The sequence below is a fragment of the Mya arenaria genome, chromosome 12, assembly GCF_026914265.1.
Source record: "Mya arenaria isolate MELC-2E11 chromosome 12, ASM2691426v1".
NCBI classification, from domain to species: Eukaryota; Metazoa; Mollusca; class Bivalvia; order Myida; family Myidae; genus Mya; species Mya arenaria.
Genome location: NC_069133.1, coordinates 38077175 through 38100146, shown reverse-complemented (window position 1 = coordinate 38100146; position 22972 = coordinate 38077175). Strand labels below are relative to the sequence as shown.

At 35.3% G+C, this 22972-nt stretch overlaps 1 protein-coding gene across 1 annotated transcript; it reads left to right on the top strand.

Moving 5' to 3' along the window:
* Positions 1-3747: 3747 nt before the first annotated feature.
* Positions 3748-22482, top strand: LOC128210661 (uncharacterized). Its single transcript, XM_052915013.1, has 6 exons — positions 3748-3816; positions 12684-12883; positions 14040-14150; positions 15458-15595; positions 17924-18074; positions 22387-22482. Exons 1-6 carry the CDS (start codon positions 3748-3750, stop codon positions 22480-22482), a joined length of 765 nt encoding a protein of 254 aa, XP_052770973.1.
* Positions 22483-22972: the final 490 nt, after the last annotated feature.

The window sequence follows — 22972 nt, the reverse complement described above, 5'->3', positions numbered from 1 at the left end:
AAAGTGATGATGATGATGATGATGATGATGATGATGATGATGATGATGATGATGATGATGATGATTATGATGATGATTATTACGACGACGACGACAACGACATTCTATATCATTAAGATTTTACCAATTAGCATCTAGCTATTAGATATAGCAAGCTATATTGAACAATCCACATAATACGTTAAAATCAAACTGTAAAATTAATTAAGGTCTATTCAATGTCAATGCTTTTTTCGCGTCCGATCCGCGTATTATCTGAACTGTGTAATTTGCTAAAATTGCCCAAATACATTTGGCGAATTAAGTGGACATTGACAAATAAGCGGACAGGATTTGGCGCGAAAAAGATATAGAATAAATGGAAAAAAATACATTTCAATAAAAAAGTGTATTAAAGGAAATCATTTGAATAATAAAACATTCAAGAATATCATTGTTGAATTGGAACATTATTCTACCTTGAAACGGTACGTCTTAACAAAGCTGATTTAATGGCTGCATATCAAACAATTATATATACTACTGTGTTATTATCAGATATTATTTCTTCTTAAAGAAAATATAATATGGTTTTCTTTTTATAACACGGATTCGGACAACGGACGCTGAAAGCATGCACATGGATACAGTTTGAAAAACACCCAAAGAACTTTCAATTAATGTGCATTGAGTTGGTCGGGTTTATGACCGTCGCATGCTCTGGGTCGTCCTTCAAGCATCGAGTTCGATGCATCGAGTTCGTGTTTGCGCGGCCGATTCGCTCCTTACATTCCGTAACCGTCCACAGCAGGTACGAAACGTCCGAAGTAACTCTACGTTGATGAATCCGTACATGAACGGATTGACAAGAGAATTCGCATAAGCAACAACAATCGTCCACAGTAACGCTGATGATGATATATTATTGAAATGGTGGACACTGTGTCTTTCTATGAGAATAAACACTATGAATAGCGGTAGCCACATTATGATGAATACTAGAACGAGAAGAACAAGCGTTTTAACGATCTTGATGTCGAGTCCCCTTCGAGCGTCTGATTGTCTATGACGCATTGCGTTATTCGTGCTATTTGCAACGGCTCGTTTGGACGCCCGGAATTTCCGGAATATTCGGTAATAATTCACTGTGATGATTGATATTGGAAGAAAAAATCCAACGATGAATAAAAGGATGGTATATAATATGGAATATCTAAACTTGTCCTTTGGCCATTCCAATGAGCAAATATAAATAGTTTCCGTCTCAAGCCTAATATCTATAGCTTTGAAAAACAATCCAAGTGGCAGAGAAAAACATGACGTCACAACCCAAATGCAGAGGCATATGAGTCCAACGTGCCAATGGTTTAAACGTTTTCTTGTTGGCAAGTTAAGATTGATGCATGTGTATCTGTCGATACTGATTGCAGTCATGGTCCAAATCATCACAATTCCACAAACAAACATCCAATAGTTCAGAAAATGGCACATACCCTCTCCGAGTCGCCAGGTGCCCGTTATTCTTACGTAGGCAACAAATGGCGATGCAATTATAAATGCGATATCTGCTATTGCCAAATTACACACGAAATAGTTGGTTATGGTAAGTGGCACTTTTGATTTGCACATAAATACTAATATCACTAAGTTTCCGATTAATGACAAAACGAAAAGGATTGTTATAATCCCAGCTTCCACGTATCCACTGCTCGGCCAAGATCGGTCAAATTCGGAGAAGTACGTGAAATACCAAATATTTGTCGAGCCATACTTTGTATCTTTGACAAAGAAAAACGATTTATTAGTTTCACTCATTTTTACGATTTCCCGATTTCAATCAAATGTTTGTGTTAATTCATTATGAACAGGTGACTGATTTATTGTTTTATCAATTCTTCAATTGATGATCTGCATGCGTTATTTCCATTTTATCTCTTTTTATTTATTTTAATAAGGATATATGATCGCCTTCTAAACAAATCATTGAGTGCCAAATTTTAATAACACAATATATATTTTTTTTATAATATGCAAGAACTATTTTTAATTAAAAGGCACACTTATTTGACACGTCTTGTTTTTTTATTGTAAAGGTCAATTCATATTTCCGTCACAAAGTTAACACACATTTTGCAAGCAATTATTTGAAACGTCTTGTTTTTTTTATTGTAAAGGTCAATTCATATTTCTGCCACAAAGTTAACACACATTTTGCAGGCAATTTAAATCTAGAGGTGGTTTCAACGGAAACAACCTCAATATCAGGCTTTTGTATCCCTGAAAAAAAATACAAAATAGTATGGCTTCGTAACTAAGGTATAAAAGTATCATTATTAATGTCACAAAAATCCATACATACGCATGTAAAACAAACATTAATTTTGAGTGATAAACCCGCAACTACTTACTAAATAATGCAATTAAGTAAATTTTTAATTACTATAAACAATAATATTATCGTGTATTTAAAAGCTGAGAACACAAAAATATCAAATGATTGGTGAATGCTAAAAGATTTACCTGCGATCTCCTATTATCTCATTAGGTAGCAATACCGTGTTTTCTGCGCACTTCTTTAAAAAGTTAACTCGGTGGCCTTCATAAGTATTATTGTTTTTGACATTTCTTCATCCTTTTTGGTATATTAAATCAATTGTAATAAATGTCTTAAATCTTATTTGGGAGAAATAGTGCATTTTAAAGAGATATACATGAACTGTCATCATTGTATTGGTCAATGGGGTGGTTATTTGTAAAGGGACTTACAAAGGAATGGGTATACCATAAAGACACATTAAACACGTCAGCATCTTATTAAAAGTGCACTAGATTAATTTATGTCCGTCATACTAGTTTCAGCGACACGTGTCGTCGGTGGCTCTTATAAGTGCAATACAGATGTGTGTCGAGTTCATTTTGACGTTCAACAAACAAGAGAAGTTATATGCATTTACTGCGACCTCGCAGCCATTCGCTGCAGAAAACCGAAATGAGTACCCAGAATAAAATTAAATAGATCGTAGCCCATGAAAATACGTCAATCCCTAATAAGTGACACTTATGATGATGAAAGTGTAATCAATGAGCTGAAAACACCAGAAACAGGATGTGCAAACTATCAAAACATTTCATCCATGTATGCATATACCTCACTTTTGTCCAGTTCTATTTAGCGGCAAAGATATCATACAATGAGGGTCTTTTCTAAGCAATTAACTATTGAATTGTATGTTGCAGTTACTGATAATTGTTTCTGGTCTGGCTTGGGCTTAGGTTGACAAGAAGCCGCTGGAGGGCTGCGTGTGTAAGAGAGAGGGAGGTACAGAGAGATACGGACTGTTCAAACCCTTGGTACTTGGGCTTCTATGGTGAAAAACGTGCGGACTCTTACAGTGGTCCCAATCTCCAGGTGTCCCTTCGCCGGTTGTAGACGGGACTTTCACAGAAGTCATGCTATTAACGTGCATGGTTCGGGAATGTTTGTGATGCTGGTCATCGGATAGGATATTTCCTTTAGAGACTTAGTGCCCTCTAGTGTGCCGCTTCGGCTGAGGGGAACGAACGCTATCTTAGCCGATCTGTCGGTGTACATGGAAAGTATGTGCAAAGTCGGGGAGATGGTAGCTCCATCTGCTGACTTTAAACGAGCAATGGAGGACATCTGTGTGGGAATACCAATTCCCGTACCTGTAGACTTAACTGTTTTGCCGTCAGGCAATACAGTCACAGCATTGCTGCAAATGGAAGATTGCTGTTCATCTTTTGTCCATGCTGGAGGCCCACCAGGGCTCTAAGCTCCGTGAGATGTTCTGTCTCATACAGGAGGAGAGAGAGATGGTACCGTTGGATTGTGATAGTCACTGTCACTTGGAGTACACCATTTGATAGCTTTACATTGTGAATCCGACACATGGTCGGATATGTGGCCACTTAAAACTACCAGAGGCTCTTGTTGATTATTGAGGGTTTTTTCTAAGCATTTAACTATTGAATGTTATGTTGCGGTTACTGATAATTGTTTCTGGTCTTTTCAAACCATTAAGTCAGCAACCAAGACACAGCCCGGCGCCGCCCTAATTGTTCAAAGAACAATAATTAATAAAATGTCTGTATATTAGCCAGTGCGCATGCACAATCCATTGTACAATCCACTTAATCAGACCAAGAAAGGACTTAATAGAATTTGGGATATTGTTTTTGTCAAAAGCATTTAAAACGTTTAAATAAAATATATCAGGTGATTCTCTAAGCGTAGACATGAACAGACACACAATTTCTTAATGATGGACAAAGGCTAGTCTAATTTGTGTTCTCTTAATAGATATTGCTTGCGAGATAACGATGATTTATAATTATTACTAAAATGTTCCATTGGTTGTTATCTGTGTTTGTTCAGAGACGTGATACTTAAACGAAATAACGAGTAAACACTCCGCCATGATGCCATATTGGAAGAATTGGTTATCAGTGGGAATGTTTTCATATAATGCTCATCATCACAATTATCTAAATATCATTTTTTATGCTGCGTTTACATGACGCGTACAAATTTATCTTCAGGGAAAATATGAACATATAAACGCAAATTCCCATGGGCATTAATTTTACCTCTAATGTGTAAATTTGTCCCATGCCTGGAGTTGATAAATCTTCCTTGAGCGTTTCATGTTACCCAACATTAAACACATACTTACTTATTTTTCGACTTTTTTTATTTTCCTAACAGTTTAACAGGCTCGAAGGTAAAGTAATTTCTTAAAATGTAGAATGTATTTTGGAGCACACGCAAGTTTTATGTTGTTTCCTGAAATAACTTTCATATTGATCTCACTTACTTATAAAAGTAATGATAAAAGTGGTGTCAACTACAGATGTTTCAATCAAATGTCAGAAAATAATAGCAGTAGCAGTGTATTTAATCTATATTTTCACTACAAACGATTGGCATACCATTTAAATATTATTTTTTCTCAATTGCCATCCATAAAAGCGTCCAAAACATATACCAGGGACACATTCGACAACATGGGTATCACTAAATGGAAAATAATGGGTATATAAACGCAACATAACATGCAAATGTAATCAGGGTCTGTTGTCATAGTTTTAGGCCAGCTAAATCGTCACAATAAAACTTCGGAAAAAGCATTAGCCTTGGCACAATTATTGATCAAGCTATTAAAAACATTATTTTACCGGACCAACTTAACATCTTTCAATATGGCCGAATGCCGACTATCTAGGTAATAACTGTGTTATCCTTGATGCCGCACAAATTGCTCACTTTTTCTTTTTACAACTTTACATGTATATTTAAAGCTGCACTCTCACATATTGGACGCTTTGACAACTTTTTTTTAATTTTTGTCTTGGAACCAGTCCATTTTTTCAAAAATGCATGAAAACCAGTTACTAGTATATAAGATTGGTGACAAAAAATAGATTGCAGATTTTTTTTTAAGTTCATAAATTGATGCTTTAATCATTTTTCTTAAACCGTTAGCCATAAAACATTATTTTCGAACGGAAATATGCTAATCTACGATCTGATTTTTTGTCAGCAATCTTATATCATTGGTTTGCAGAAAGTTACGCAAAAAATTACTCTTCCCAAGACAAAAAATTTAAAAAAAAGTTGTCAAAACGTGAGAGTGCAGCTTTAAGACCATTTTATTTTATGTTAATCTTTATAGTTTATATCCATAATGTGTCCTATTACTAGTTAGCCCTAGCTAACCGTAAGAGGCACCTTTATTCTCACTATGCCAGTTGACAAGAAGATAAATTATAGTTTTTACAAAAATGGATGGGGAGCTTTGTTGGTCCACTTAAAGCATATTTTCACCCTTTACACAATCCATGTATTCACCGGTCCATCAAATTTCATGGTTCTACTAGTGACTAGTGTAGCCGTTTAATATTTGAGAGGCTCTTGTAAATTCTTTCATAAGAAATATAATATGCGCCTTTTCCCGATACATCCCAATATTCTTCATCGTAGCTTGCTAGTGTTACATGAATGCGCTGTTCATTCATTAACCTTGACCTAGATTAAAATGATATTTCTCTTTTCTTGTCGATGAATTAAGGACTCTAAAAAAAATCAAGTGTTATATCAATCTAAAGCTCAGCTCATTTTAACACTTATGAGCATAGTTTATTTAAAAATCTTATATATTTTTACTCCATTTAAAAAACCAATACTAAAGCAAACAATTGTACTTAACATAACAATGAGTTGAACTCAAATTCATTGTATTTTATAGACTATTTGTATTCAATGGGAGAATGTGAATTCAAAAAAAAAGATATGCAGTTTTTAATAACTTTTGATGTCATGTGGTAAAATGAGTTATGATTGAGATTGGGTTTTATAATATATTTCTTTGTGATATTGGGGGGCAGATATTTCTCATTTTGTTCTTTCCCAGAGTGGCCCGTTCCATGTCTTTTTTGCCCAATATACATTCTGCCGAAATCGCATTGTGATTCTAATCATGTCCATTAATAAGCAGTTAAATAATGTAGTGGCCGAGTTTATGTTCATCTTTTTGCGTTGTAAGTCCGATTTGTTCTCGTGCCCATCATGTACCAAACAATCTGTGGATGCTCCTTTGTCCATATGGTGCAAAGCAAAGTCCGGAGCGGCTCTTCTCCTTTTCACCATGTACCGGCGATATCTAACAGTAGTTTATTGTATATCTAGCCTATGTCAAGCTAATTCCAGAGTGGATTATCTCATCACCAAGTGGTTGGAGTGCATCCCTTTTACCTACACAGTCCACCGAGGCCACCCCGAGAGCAGCAGTTGACGATTTTTTTTCAAGGTTTGGCGTCTCTTTTCAGTTGATTTCATAACACAGTCGCAACTTTAAATCGAAATTGCTCACGATTTCAAGTTGTTAGAAATACAAAAGACAAGAATTACGCCTTTTAGGCCTTCTGTCAATGGGCCGGTTGAAAGTCATATAAGCGCCTTGATGGAAACCAAATGACTGGGCTCACGGCAAAGAAACTGAGGTTAGGCCGAAAGATATTTGCACTGGCTAGTATCATGTTCCCCCATCACTCACTAAAATGCTTACCCAGACACGAATACTCATGAGATTGCTGCTACAATGAACATAGATCATGAGATTGCTCGCAAGGTCATAAAAACTACATCCTAACGGATTAAGCGAACCTATGAGCTTCGACTTCTAGAAAGAAGCTGCTTATTCGGTGATATGATCTATTAACTTGACCCAGCTGTGCTTAAAGTTAAATATGGCAAGCATTGCCAACCTTGGAAAGGCCCAGCTTTTGAAGTAAACAAGTGGTGAGATTGTCTGCTCCGTATCAAACTCCGAAATTCGGTGCTTGTGGTTAATCATGACAGGGTTAAGCCTTGTACGGACAGAGAAATCCCATAGTGGATCCATCACTTGCCATTGTAAGGAATGGCACTTTGGATAATGTGTAGACATAACCCATTCTGAGGCCCTTGAGATTATTGTTTATAAATGTCTTGTTTGCGAAAACCGTGGAAAGAAATAGTATTATATCTGCTGTACCTGTAAACTTAACTGTTTTGCTGTCAGGCAATACAGTCACAGCATTGCTGCAATGGTAGATTGCTGTCCATCTTCTGTCCATGCTGGAGGCCCACCAGGGCTCTAAGCTCCGTGAGATGTTCTGTCTCACACAGTAGGAGAGAGATGGTGTCCTCGCTACAGTTAAACTGTGAAAGTCACTGTCACTTGGAGTGCACCATTTCATAGCTTCACATAGTGAATCCGACACATGGTCGGATATGTGGTCACTTAAAATTACCAGAGGCTCTTGTTGTTAAGGTGACTTGAGTGGTAGGGGTATTTCATGATCCAAGGACATATCCTTCGATTGCCGAAGTGAAGGCATGGTCCGACCAAGTTGTCTCAATGGTTAGGTAGCATTCAAAGACGGACGTCGCCACCTTTCATGTGTGTTTGAGCACTTGAAAAACTGCTTGAGTGTCTAGAGTTTGATAGATCTGGTGAGGTTTTCCTGGATAGGACCGAACCAGTATTTTCCTGGTTTAGTCAAATGGAGCGACTGTAGAAGATCCTATTCCTGCTAAAGACATGTTAAAATTTGGTGATGCATGAAAGAAGCTCTCAGCTCGTTGCAGACGAGGCACTGTTGTTTGTAATGTATCAGTTGTTGGCTAATCCGGCGGTAGGTAAGGAGCGGCTTATCCATCTTCACTGCTATACAGGTTCGGGGATGGCCATTGACATTTGGAACAAGTCACTCTTAACTCCTGTTTCACCAACGTAGAGCTATGTGTACCTAAATTAATACTAGGATTGTTGCACTGAAATATGGATCTTTGCCTTTTTTGCTTGAGACGGTTTCTCTATATATTAGTCGGGGGTCTGTCACTGGGCATTGGAGGTCCACCCACGGCGTCCTTTGGGTAACCGGGACACGGAGCGAATATATCGTGAAAAACAGCCACCCTAGTTGTAGTGGAAATGTGGGATATTGAGGTTGTAATAGAATCATATGTCCTGGAGGGAATTTCTGAGAAACTCTTATAATACATCTTTCTACATTTTTGAAGAGCTGATATTTGATTTTTGCTATAATGATCAATACATTAATATTTCATCAGTTTAATAAAAACTACTGAAACAAGGCCAGTAGTAATGAACTAGCTGTTTCTGTTATACAGCAACTTACCATTTGTGAAAATTGTCTATTCTGGTGAATGTCACCAAGGCCATATATTCATTTCTAATTGGTCATGCATTTCCAAGCTAAAACCTTTGTGAGATTATCTATCCCACCATGAGATTATCTATCCCACCTTGACATTATCTATCTCACCATGACATTATCTATCTCACCATGACATTATCTATCTCACCATGACATTATCTATCCCACCATGACATTATCTACCTCACCATGACATTATCTATCCCACCATTACATTATCTATCTCACCATGACATTATCTATCCCACCATGACATTATCTATCTCACCATGACATTATCTATCCCACCATGACATTATCTATCCCACCATGACATTTTCTATCTCACCATGACATTATCTATCCCACCATGACATTATCTATCTCACCATGACATTATCTATCTCACATGACATTATCTATCCCACCATGACATTATCTATCTCACCATGACATTATCTATCCCACCATGACATTATCTATCTCACCATGACATTATCTATCTCACCATGACATTATCTATCCCACCATGACATTATCTATCCCACCATGACATTATCTATCTCACCATGACATTATCTATCCCACCATGACATTATCTATCCCACCAGGACATTATCTATCTCACCATGACATTATCTATCTCACCAGGACATTATCTATCTCACCAGGACATTATCTATCTCACCATGACATTATCTATCCCACCATGACATTATCTATCTCACCATGACATTATCTATCTCACCATGACATTATCTATCCCACCATGACATTATCTATCTCACCATGACATTATCTATCCCACCATGACATTATCTATCTCACCATGACATTATCTATCCCACCATGACATTATCTATCTCACCATGATATTATCTATCCCACAATGAGTTCATTTCAGTAGTTTTTTTTTGATAAAACATCAAAATCAAGCTCCCAACTCAGTGAGATGTTCATAAAGACATGTGTTTTGTTACAATAACAGAAGTTATATCTAAAAGTACAGTGTTGGCAACATGGCCGTCGATTGGATTATGATGCCAGTGGTTTAAACCTATTACGTTTGTTTTTGTGTTCCTGTTTTTTTCATTTTCTGGACATATTACCACATGTTGCGGTTACTCATACTTGTTTCATGATATAAACAACAAAATTAGCTTGACACGTAGTGATATCAAAGCAACCATCTGTTTGCAAAATGGTATTTGAATAAGACATTAATGTTGTTAATCCGATTACTCACTTGCAAGAAATTATTTCCGTTGTTTAATCCAGATCTATTGCTTGCTTTGATGATAATACCAGCTTTTTATAGAGAATTAGGACGACAAAGGCCAAACCAACCAAATAAACATTTGAACGTTTTAAACCTGTTTCAGCTTGTGCGAGCATTCAAAGTATATTTGGCATCGAGATATTTAAAATGTACTCTGACACGACTATTTAAAGTACGAAATAATAGTTTTTAAGAGGTAAAAGATATCAGATGTACAGTCGTGCCCCGATGGCTCGAACTCCTACGGACCGGCGAAAGTACATCGAGCCTCGGGAAATTCGAGCCAAGCGGGAATGCTTACATTCAGTATAAAGATATCGGTCCTTTACATCCAGTTGGAGCCAATGAGGAATTCGAGCCAAGAGAGTTCGAGCCAACGAGGTTCGACTGTAATTTACCTTGCAATGATGAACAAGCAATGAAATGAATCCTTTATTTTTTTCCAATAATGAAGAGAATTAAATAATATTCAAGACATACGCAAAAAGGACAGTTTTCATCTTTATGAAATACACGATATCGTGAAATAATTTAAATAAAATATAATAATATAAATATGTTAATGAAAGGAAATAAAAAGCATTATGTTAATGCACTGTTACCCACGTTGGACGTACGAAACGCTCGAAAACAGGCAAAAAATGGGCTCACCTAGGCCTATAGCAGATTGAATCGATCCAAAACGAACTAGGCAGATTATATTTATATACGAACTCCGGCGTATTTCCTCGTACATTTATATTGTTGATTCTGGTAGGAGCAACACATTTAGTTTTTCTATAAAATTATATAATGTTTTTGTTTTTTAATACACGTAAGGATCTTGAGAAGCTTACCAACTTTTAATTTTTGGAAATTATTAGTTATTAATTCTGTACAAAATATTAAGAAACAATTTAATTATTTTAGGTGCAGCTGAGAAGACAGTATCGGCCAGGAGAAATAAGCATGGTAATAAACTATATTATAGTTAGTTTTTACTTTTACTAACTTGTTCAGCGTAAAAAGCCGCGCAAATGTCTCTTATCTAGCCTGTGTCCATGCGCGAGCTTTAAAATAAGTCTCTTAATAAAACCATATTATGATTAAATGAGACTAAATGGAAATTTGGCGATTTTGTTATGTACTTTATGGAGTTTTGGCTGTCAGCGAAATAATTTAGGGTAAACTGAGATCGCTGGAGGACGCCGGAGTCCGAGCTGAAACCTCGAGGGAACCAATGTTTTGAACGACCCGAGTTTTAATTTTCCAGTCTGTTAATTATGAAATATCTTTCACTGTACTTTAATTCGCTTATATGTGCAAAGGCTGTTGATACTAAATGTAAAATAAAAACAATTATAAAAGAATAAATAGTTATGTTTATTTTTTCAAAAAGCACAGTTTGTAAAAAGGCAGCATTGAAATATGACAGTACATATAAGCCAGATTTAAGTTTCGCAAAATCAGGGATTGTTTGTCTCGTGAAACTGTTCAAACTTATAAGTATCTTCTCAAATGCCATTATCAGCTAATAGCGGTAACAGCGTAAACAGTGATAAACGGTTTTTCACACCCATTTTATATGAAAATAAAAGGAAAAATGTTCGGGACCATGCTCCGACCTCGAGGGACCGCCGTTTCTCGAACGACCGCCTGTTCGAACGACCGCAGTTTTACTGTAGTATAAAAATGTCCTGCAATCCTTTTGCTGGAGGCATTAGCCTAAATTCTAATGTGTTATTGGAACAAAACGCAACAATACAACAGCATTGTGATAGTAAAGCTGATGGGTTTTGTTAACTAACATGGTAATGAACGTTCTCTTTGGAACCAAGCTTAACTTGAGTGTGCTAGACATATGCTGTGCTAATAAGTATGGTCCTGAACTATTTAGTTTGTTCGGTAAGTTTTGAGTAGATATTTTTTATAATTTATACGCTTCTTGGGCGTAATCGTTTTGATTATCTTCCTACCTGGTGTAAGTATTCCATTGCCCGTTTGTAAGTATTCCAGTTTGTAAGTATTCCATTGTCCGTTTGTAAGTATTCCATTGTCCGTTTGTAAGTATTCCAGTTTGTAAGTATTCCATTGTCCGTTTGTAAGTATTCCAGTTTGTAAGTATTCCATTGTCCGTTTGTAAGTATTCCATTGTCCGTTTGTAAGTATTCCAGTTTGTAAGTATTCCATTGTCCGTTTGTAAGTATTCCAGTTTGTAAGTATTCCATTGTCCGTTTGTAAGTATTCCATTGCCCGTTTGTAAGTATTCCATTGCCCGTTTGTAAGTATTTCATTGTCCGTTTGTAAGTATTCCATTGCCCGTTTGTAAGTATTCCATTGTCCGTTTGTAAGTATTCCATTGTCCGTTTGTAAGTATTCCATTGTCCGTTTGTAAGTATTCCATTGTCCGTTTGTAAGTATTCCATTGCCCGTTTGTAAGTATTCCATTGTCCGTTTGTAAGTATTCCATTGCCCGTTTGTAAGTATTCCATTGCCCGTTTGTAAGTATTCCATTGTCCTTTTGTAAGTATTCCATTGTCCGTTTGTAAGTATTCCATTGTCCGTTCATTGTCCGTTTGTAAGTATTCCATTGTCCGTTTCAGTGTCATTACGGCGGCATTATAAAGTCAGTGTAGGAACATATAAAACATCATGCATAAATGAACAATAAGTAATAACCTTACGATACATGAGAATTTTACGTTAAACTTTTACGTTTTTACAGTTGTACTTTCTCGTTCTGAGCGTATTCGTCGCGTGGGTTGGAGCTCAAGACCCTCCTAAGGAGGTCAACATGGAAGCACTTCCTATTAAGATTGTCAACCCGGTAGTAGGAGACCCGGTATCGACGAGGCCCTGCTACCCTCTACCAACGCCCAGCCCAACAATAACAAACTGGAGCGGAGAGATCATTGACAGAGAATGGTAATTTATTTTTATCCATGCAAAACAGAGAAATGGTAATTTATTTTTATCTATGCAAAACAGAGAAATGGTAATTTATTTTTATCTATGCAAAACAGAGAAATGGTAATTTATTTTAATATATGCAAAACAAAGAAATATGTGTAGAGAATTGTATGTGAGAGGCTGGCTAAGACTTTCTTGCAAGGTGTGTTACTTATTCGGGCATTTTTACTAGTATTCCGTCTCATTATATGTATTTATACTATGCTGTGTATTATGTTAATATCGCAATATTCTGTAATAATGCCCCGGTATTAAAAAGCCATTTTGGCATCACATTAATGTTGGACGCCTGTCCAAGGGCATAGTTTTGCAAGAAACGGTCGGAAACGGCGATAAACCTGTTAAATAAACAAGGCGATTATTGTGTCGTTTCATACTGGTTACTAGGTATTTTACAAAATGCCTATTTCGGGCCCTGATTTTATAAAGAAAAATATATAGCTGTGAATAGTTGTTGGAAATTGAAGTAAAATACCACTTAAATACAGTTTAAATGATTGAACTCATATTAAGTAAAGGTGTAATTCCAAATTTCAAGTGGTATATAGTGTTTGGTTTAAATCTATTTATTTTACAACGATTGTGGAACAAGTTTTTGCAACATAATATTAATCACTCTCGTTGGCACGATTTTACGCGAGAGTGTGGTCTTGTGTTGTGGGGGTAACCGGAGTACCCGGAGGAAACCCACTTGTCCGGCTTGGTGACAACAAACCAAATTCACATGCTCCCAGGACGGGAATCGAACCTGGGTCGCCTTGGTGAGAAGCGAGTGCACTAACTTCTGGGCTACCCGGACAACCAGTGTATATACAATCGAACCCCGATGACTCGAACTCCGAGGGACCGGCAAAAATACCCTGAGTTCGAAAAATTCGAGCAAAGCGGGATTGTTTACCTTAAGTATAAATAAATCGGTCATTTACATCCAGTTCGAGCCAACTAGGATATCGAGCCAAGCGCGTTCGAGCCAACGGTTTTTTTAGTGTTGTGTGTTTTGCTTTGTGACGGTGGACGGCCAAAATATGAATAAAAATGTTTCAATTTAATAGGCACAATATATTAAAATTGACTATAAATGATACATGCTTAACACGTTGTTTTCTTATAGGTGGGAATATGCAAAGACTGGTATAAGCAAGAAAAGAGGAATAAGCAAGGACGTCAAACGTGCAGCGTTTGAATCCGGTCTGACGTGTGCGCGTCCGCAAGGCATCACGAAGTAAGCTTAGAAGTCATACGGACAAATTGTACTAGGACGTTGAAAATATGTTGAACAATGTAGTTCAACAGTGTTTGTATCATACGTGATAAATAACGTCATATGTGTTACATCGGAAGGAAACATTTTGCTTAAAATGAACACTTAAAACCAAGATAACTTTTCTTTTATTACACCATTTTAAATGAAACAAAGGGCAGTCTATGCCGCTCAAAGAGCCCCGCCTTCTTTTTCTTACCGGAGTCTGAGGAGGTGACAAGTATCATCAAACCCTGTTTTCAAAATAATTTTTAGACAGTGTTCCGTCAGACGGCCGTTTTGTGAAAAGGTTTGTCGAAGTGTTTTAAGAAACTAAACTCTCAATCATTCACTGGTAAAAGACCGAAGACGGGGCTATGTAAGCGACGTAGACTGCGCTACCTTTCATTAAAATTGGTGAAGAAATAGTGAAGTTATCTTCGTTCAAAGTCTTCATTCGAAACAAATGTTGCCTTCCGACGTACCATTTATAATGCAATTTATCACGTGGTTTAATTTGAATCAGATTGTTCTACGGTATAATATCTCAGAGTCGCTTTACAACTGCATATCAAAATGTGACTGATATTACATGTTAGAAGAAAGTGAACCATGCAATAATGAGCATAGTATGATTTTAAAATAAACACCGTTCCACAGAGTTTTAAAGCTGCACTCTCACAGATTGTACGTTTTGACAACTTTTTTATTTTTTGTCTTGAAACGAGCCAATTTTTGCGGAAATCCATGGAAACCAGTTATATAAGACTGCTGACAAAAATTAGATCGCAGATTTTTGTATTTAAGTTAAAAAAATAATGTTTTATGCATTTTTCTTAAACCGTTAGTAACGGTTTAAGCCATAAAACATTAATTTTCGAACGGAAATATGAAAATCTACGATCTGTTTTTTTTGTCAGCAATCTTATATCATTGGTTTGCAGAAATTAACGCAAAAAAATGCTCTTTCCAAAACAAAAACAATAAAAAAAGTTGTAAAAACGGTAAATCTGTGAGAGTGCAGTTTTAAGATGATCTCAAGAGACCAATTTTAAATCCTGCTATTGTTTGTGCCGTCTTGATTTGTGACAAACTTCAAAAAAAATATTTTTTCAAATTTTCATTACTAAACATTAAATAAAATGACAAAATTATCAAAAGTCTGCCAAACACACCATTTCACCATGAGAAGCACATCACGTCATAAAATTTCGCCATCATTTAAACACACATTTGGTATGTGAGAAATATCAATAAAAAACTATATTATAAATACTGTTTTTTTCCAGGGACATGCGTCGCTACTATTGGCAGATTTCCTGTCCGTACACAGTACACTGGTTGGGGAAACTCACCTACCCGCGTTACGGAAACTGCTATGTCCTCGCTCCATGCATACAGAAGATCAGAGTTGTAAACTGCACAACGTAAGCCATGTAAAACAACAATGATGATTTCTTTTTTGAAATTACTTTTAAAATTCCATTTCATTTGACAGATTTTTTCTTCAAATGTTATTTAGACTAAGATTTGAAGATGTATTTTAATCCCAAATAAGATTTACAACAATTAATACAGTTGGTTTAATATACCAAAAATAATCAATAAATGTTGAAAACAATGGTTCTTACGAAGGATACCGAGTTGAACTTGAAAGATCGGTGCAGGAAACACGGTATTTCTACCTTATTAGACGATAGTAGATCACAGTAAATCTTTAAGCACTCACCAATCATTTAAAATAAAAATGAGTTTTCAGCGATTAATACACGGTTACAGTCTTGTTATAAGTAATTAATATTTCCATAAATGCATTATTTAGTAAGTAGTGAAAAGGTTATCACTTAAATCTTATGTTTGTTATACATGTATATGTATTGATTTTGAATAAGAGTGTCTTTTTAATCTAAACACGTTGTTTTCGACAAGGATACATATTCAAACAGCTGCTTGATCGAATGTGCTTAGAATATAATGTCAAAGTGTCGTGAATAATGAAGGATATAACAAATTACGTCGATAACTTGATTTTCGTCATTATGTTATGCTATGTTGCCAAAGCAACATTGAGAAGATTAGAAATATCCGTTTCTTGCCTTTTCCGCGTTAATTATTCTATCGTTATTGTCAAGTATTTCGTTATGAACGAACATAACCCTGATCATTGGAAATAAAGCTGAATTTAATAATCGATATGTCATATATATAATAATATTAAAGCTGCACTCTCACAGATTGAACGTTTTGACAACTTTTTTTATTTTTTGTCTTGGAACGAGCAGATTTTTGCGAAAATCCATGGAAACCAGTTAAATAAGACTGCTGAAAAAAATAGATCGCAGATATTTGTATTTAAGTTAAAAAAATGATGTTTTATGCATTTTTCTTAAACCGTTAGTAACGGTTTTGGCCATTAAACATTAATTTTCGAACGGAAATATGAAAATATACGATCTGATTTTTTGTCAGCAATCTTATATCATTGGTTTGAAGATATGTACGCTAAAATTTGCTCTTTCCAAGTCAAAACATAAAAAGGTTTTAAAATTGGTAAATCTGTGAGAGTGCAGCTTTAATATACAATAACACATACAATACAGTGAAAATTGTTCCCCGCGCTCCATGGCGGGTCGGTTATTTGCCGTGCGTACGAAAATGTTTCTGTTAAGTATTAAAAAAACAATTTTGATCGTATCCTAAAAAAAAAAATATTAATATATTTCAATTGCAACAGAATATCTTTGCTATTTTAAAAGAAAACTTGAATAAAAGTTTTATCAATAACTTATGTCACAATCATAATCAAAAATCGAAAATAGATGCTCTTCAAATCATATGCGTTTTAAATATTTGGAGTCAACGTGTTTGGAAATGTTTTTATCATTAACTGAAGTTAATCCGGTTCAAACCAAGAGTTTTTTTCTATCCTCTTTAATCTTATTTGCAACTATCAGCCATTCAGATTGTTCAGCAGAGTTTTGACCCCCCCCACCCCCACCCCCACCCCCACCCTCCACCAAAGAATTTCATAAAAGGCAAGACTGATATTGACTATCGAACACAATGTCCACATAACATTCAAACGAAACTTGCAGCCTCTCAAAAATGAAGTACATTATTTAATATACCACTTTTAATACTTTGTCCGCATCTACCTAGTATATACTAGATCTAAAGGCATTTGGAGCTCCACGGCCATTTTCTACGAAAACAACCTCGGATGTATACCGGTACATCAGAAAAAGTAGTTCGTAAAATTGTGAATTATATTACGTGTGTATTAATTAAATGTAGTGGTTTAGCTTGTACTTGTAGAAATTTGAACTGATTGCCAGTGAAGTGTATAATGGCAAATATAATTAAGATTCCCTAGAGTTAATTTATTAAGTTTAACTGCTGAATTAAAATGATATATTATTACTATGCGATCTACTTGCAGCGTAGTTAAAGTGTACCGATTTCGAACATTATAAACCGTCCATATACATCCGAGGTTGTTTTCGATAAATAAAATTGGAAATAGAATAAAAAAGGTCCGAATGAATCTAAAGGATTTTGAAAGTTGTATCGAGTCTTTATACAAACTATTTACATGTACCTATGACGCTTTTTACGCAGACGGCTGATAATCTAACTGTTTTAAATCTAACCAAATAACTATTCAAACCAAGCCAAATTTCAACAATAAAAGTAACCGATGGAAATTAAACTAGTAGCCATCAATCTTATGTACTTTTCACACTCATTGTCTTCAGTGAGTTTTGCACTAACCGCTGCAAAACACCACATCCACACGTGGAGAATTCCGTTTGCTTGGAGAACAATTTCGAGACTTTTGAAGTCTGGGTCTTCTGCCCATACTACTCGCGGGTATGCACGACCAAGCCATGGAGATGCATTAAAAAGGTCAGTAGAAAAAGAAATTGAAAATAAAATTGATTTGGTTGTGATACAAGGTTTTACGGTAAGTTACTATTACTAAGATTTGGCGTCAATAGCCTTAACTTTAGACATTATGTAAACCACAATACAATGAAACTACAGGGACAATAAAAAAATGAAAAAAAAAAACGGGGGCAAGCACAGTAATCGATTTTTTAACAAGAGGGCCATGCTGGTCCTAACTCGCTCATCTGAGTAAACGTGTTTGACCTTTGTAATCAATATAGCTTGATATTTGTTCTCAAAGCTGTACATATGGTCCATATTTCAAAACTGTAGCTTAAAAAAGGTCAATAGGTCACCTAACAATGTCAATATTGGTATTTGTTTTTCAAAACTGTACACATGCTCGATATTTCATAACAAAGACTTTAAATATAAAAAAAGTTGGTCAAAAGGTAACAATTAAGGTCAACACCTTTAAATATAAGAAAGTTGGTCAAAAGGTAACAATTAAGGTCAACCACAGCATTGATATTCGTTTTTAGAACTGTACCATGGTCAAAATATCACAGTCAAGGTCATCTAAGGACAACATTGATATATGTTTAAAAATATGTACACATGGTCAAAATTTAATTGCTGTAGCTTGAAAAACCGAAAAGTATGTCACAAGGTCACAGTCAAGGTCATCCGAGGATTACATTGGTATTTGTTTTCAAAACTCTACGTATGACCAAATTTTTATTTACTGTAGCTTCAAAAGTAAGTAGGTGAATTGGTGACAGTCAAGGTCATCAATGCACAACGCTGATATTTGTTTTCAAAATGTTCCAAATGTCTTTGCTGTAGCTTCAAAAATAGCCAAATAAGTCAAAAGGTCACAGTCCATGTCAATTAAGGATAGCATTGATATTTGTTTTTAAACCTTACACATGGTCCAAATTCATTGCTGCAGCTAAAAGAATAACAAAGTAGGTAAGAAGGTCACAGTAAAGGTCACCTAGAGCAACATTGATATAAGTTTACAAAACTGTACACATGGTCCAAATTTGATTGTTGTAGCATTTTGAAATAAGAAAGTATGTCAAAAGGTCACAGTAAAGATTAACCGAGGATAACATTGATATCTTTTTATACAAACAGTAGGTATGGTCCAATTTCATTGCTGTAGCTTCAAAAACAAGAAAGTATGTCAAAAGGTCACAGTCCAGGTCAGCCGAGGCAAACATTGGAATTCGTTTCAAAACTCTACATATGGACCAAATGTTATTGTTGTAGCTCCAACAATAAGAAAGTAGGTCAAAAGGTCATAGTCATCTTAGGACAACAGTAATATTTGTTTTCAAAACTCTACACAGTTTGATGATCATTTATCAAATAACAATGTCTCTTCTTCCATCTAACACAACATAGCATACAGTCTATATAATTAAATTCTTGTTTATATAAGGTATATTCATTATCCACGCAAAAGATAAGATTGTAGCAAAAGTCTACAGGGGGTTCAATGGAAAAGTCTGATTATTAAATTCATCATTGAATAAAAATGAAATTCTTTTAGAAATTAAGAAATTAAAAAACAACAGTTTTCTGAGTGGTGAGTATTTTGAAGAATTAATTAAATTTAAAATATATCCTCTTGATACTAAATATAGACAATAATGCAATCTCCAACAGAAAGGCTGCTCTTGCTTCTAGAGTGAACTTTACATAACTATCAGATTTTAACAAAATGTATTTATAGTGAACATGTAATCAACGGGTTTGGACCAATTTTGACCCCAGGGGCATACTTTGAAAAAAAACTTTAAAGACAACCACTTGACAATGTTACACACCAAATATCTAAGCCCTAGGAATCATGTTTTCATCAATATTTTTTTCTTAAGGTTGCCATGGCAACCAGAGTTCTGCATGGAATTCAATTCTTTGTACAATTTTGAAAGAGCAACAAGCAAGGATCATTTATATTAAGTTTCATAAAAAATGTCCAAGCGGACTAGGAGGAGATGGTGTTTATAAGCAGTTGTTGACGCTGGACGACGTACGACGCACGACGCACGACGGAGATATAGCTAAAAATAATCCCTGTTAAGGGAGAATAAGGCAAAGATCCAAACGTCAAGCTGTAGACAAATGGTAAACAATTTCCCTGTCAATGGGCATTTGGTTGGGGATAGACTGTATTGTGCACAGGGTTGCACATTTTGGTCATGCCACAATCTCTATTTCTGATGAAGATATAATTTATGATCTTTGTATTAAATATGACACACTCACCATCTGTTTTAATTTGTTAAAACTGATAGCTGTAAAGAAAACTGATTAAAAATACAATATGACAGTGATATAAGTATATTTCTATAAATATTTTGATACAAAATAGTAAATCTAAATTTCACAAAACAGATATACAGACTTTAAACTTTAAGACCAAACCCCAAAATTATTTAAAAACGCTCTTGAGGAAAGTATTTCTTATTATTGAAAACGTGTTTCACAATTCAGTTAAGCCCATTGTTTACTCTATGAGTAGTTCATTTTCAAGGTGACATGAAAAGACAAATGAGATACGATTATCAAAAGACTTATTTGTCAATATTCATTTGCGCATCTGTGAAATCCGAATCTGCAAAATTCGACTAGAGTCGAATCCAACCACCCAGATGAAAACCAAGTACTGATTATCTTAGTATATTACACGCTTAAAATACTAACCTGATTTTTTTAAACTCTTTTTCACTATATGGCATGCAAAATTCTTTGCAAACAGGCACATACTGTTATTAAACCCCATGCCATGCTACCACAAATACTTTAGAAGAACACAAATAAAAATTAACATTTTTGACAGGCAGAAATATTTGATTCCAACTGGTTGCGTAACTTCAGGATATATGGGTGATATCGTTTGAGTAGACTATTGCTGTAAGAGTTATCGATCGTTTTAACCATCACTGGCACGAATCTATTAACAGTTACAGTCGGTGTTTTAATAATAAAGAATATAAAACTGATTGATGTGGAACGTTGTTTATCATAAGACATAGCTTTTAAACATAAATTAACTTTTAGCAAATTAAGATGTTCAAAGGTAGGCATTATATTATCTCAAGAGAAGAACGCGTTTGTCGGTTTTATCTAGATAATGTTAACATTTTTGTTTTAGACTGTGAATACCATGCTTTCTTTATACAATGTATGTTGTAAATATAATGATAGACGAACGCAATATTTATTTAATTAGTATTCTAATGGTACGGAATTAGAAGATTTTTATAGGTTAATAAACACAAATCAATCTGAAGATTTACGAAAACAATCATGAATACAATCTCCTTTTGAATATTAATAGTTCAGATTAAGGGGAAGTAATAATGATTTGTTATATACACTTTGCTAGTATCGATTAATTACACAGACACAACTCATGCCTTTCTTGTATGTTATGTATTTTGAGTCGGTGGCCTTTTATTACTCAATAGACTGTTGACTTGACTTGACTTAAGGCCTCCTAACATGGTAACGGTTAAATGTTTAACTCATGGGCTTAAACCTGCGGTTGCCATTGTTTTATTATGATGTCAGCGGTTATATTTAAAATATTAAGAAGACATTACAAGTTTTTGTACACAAATACACAATGTAACCTTGTTTTCTCCGTTGTATATCTCCGTTTCAAATGCAAGCCAGTTTTCCCGTTTCAGATGTAAGTCTTTCTTTCTCCGTTATAAGTTATTGTACATAAAGCACATTGTAATCTCCTTTCCAGATATTCAGATTTTTAGATCTCCGTTTCAGACGAAGAAAAGTATATCTTTTTTTATATAAGCAAGGTTGTATCCGTTCTTTTTTATCTCCGTTTCAGATTTAACCCATATTATACCCGTTCCAGCTCAAAGACAGTTAATCTTCGTTTCAGATGTAAGCAAGCATATCATAGTTTGAGATATAAGCCACTCTACTGAATATCTAAATTTCAGATGTAAGCAAGCATATCACCGTTTGAGATATAAGCCTATCTACTGAAAATCTCCGTTTCAGATTTAAGCAAGCATATCACCGTTTGAGATATAAGCCAATCTACTGAAAATCTCCGTTTCAGATGTAAGCAAGCATATCACCGTTTGAGATATAAGCCAATCTACTGAATATCTCCTTTTCAGATTGAATACAGTGTATCTACTATAAAATGTAAACCTCATTGTCCTCATTTTAGTAGTAAGCCAGTCTATTTCCGTCTCAGTGTTAAACCATTCTCTTTTTTTAGATGCAAGCCGTTTGGTGCAAGATCTGTCTCCGATTTAGATGTAAACCATCATCTCCTTTTCAGATCAAAGTATCCTTGCCCCAGTGCTGCGAATGCTGGTCCTGCTGGGACATGTACGTCACTATGCCTGATTGGAAAGATCCCATGCTCAAGGGTTAGCTAAGCTGGTCCTGCTGTGACTTACATGTGACTATGCCGGGTTGAAAGATCCTATGGTCAGGGGTTGGCTAAAATGCTATGATGTTGAGACAGATTTGCGAAATAAAATTCTGTCATTCGAATTTGTCTTTATCATTGAAACAACGTCATGAAGTTCATGAAAGATTACATATGTATTATCATACATGTTGTCACATAATGTTATTCATAAAAAGTGAATTCAAAAAGTTTAATATTCATGCTTTACGAGTTATATTTCTGCCATTTGTGAAAAAATATACATTTGAGTAATATCAACGTCGAAATGATAAAACCTGACCGTAACTACGTGACAAAACACAAACTACAATATCTTTCGCGAGAGATGTATAAAAATCGCTTTAAGTGTTGTTAAGAATTATCGGTCTAAATTTTAGTTTATACTAGCTTGTCTCGATGTGAAGACAAACAAGCCAGAACTACATTGTCAATCCAACAGAAAAAGTGTAAA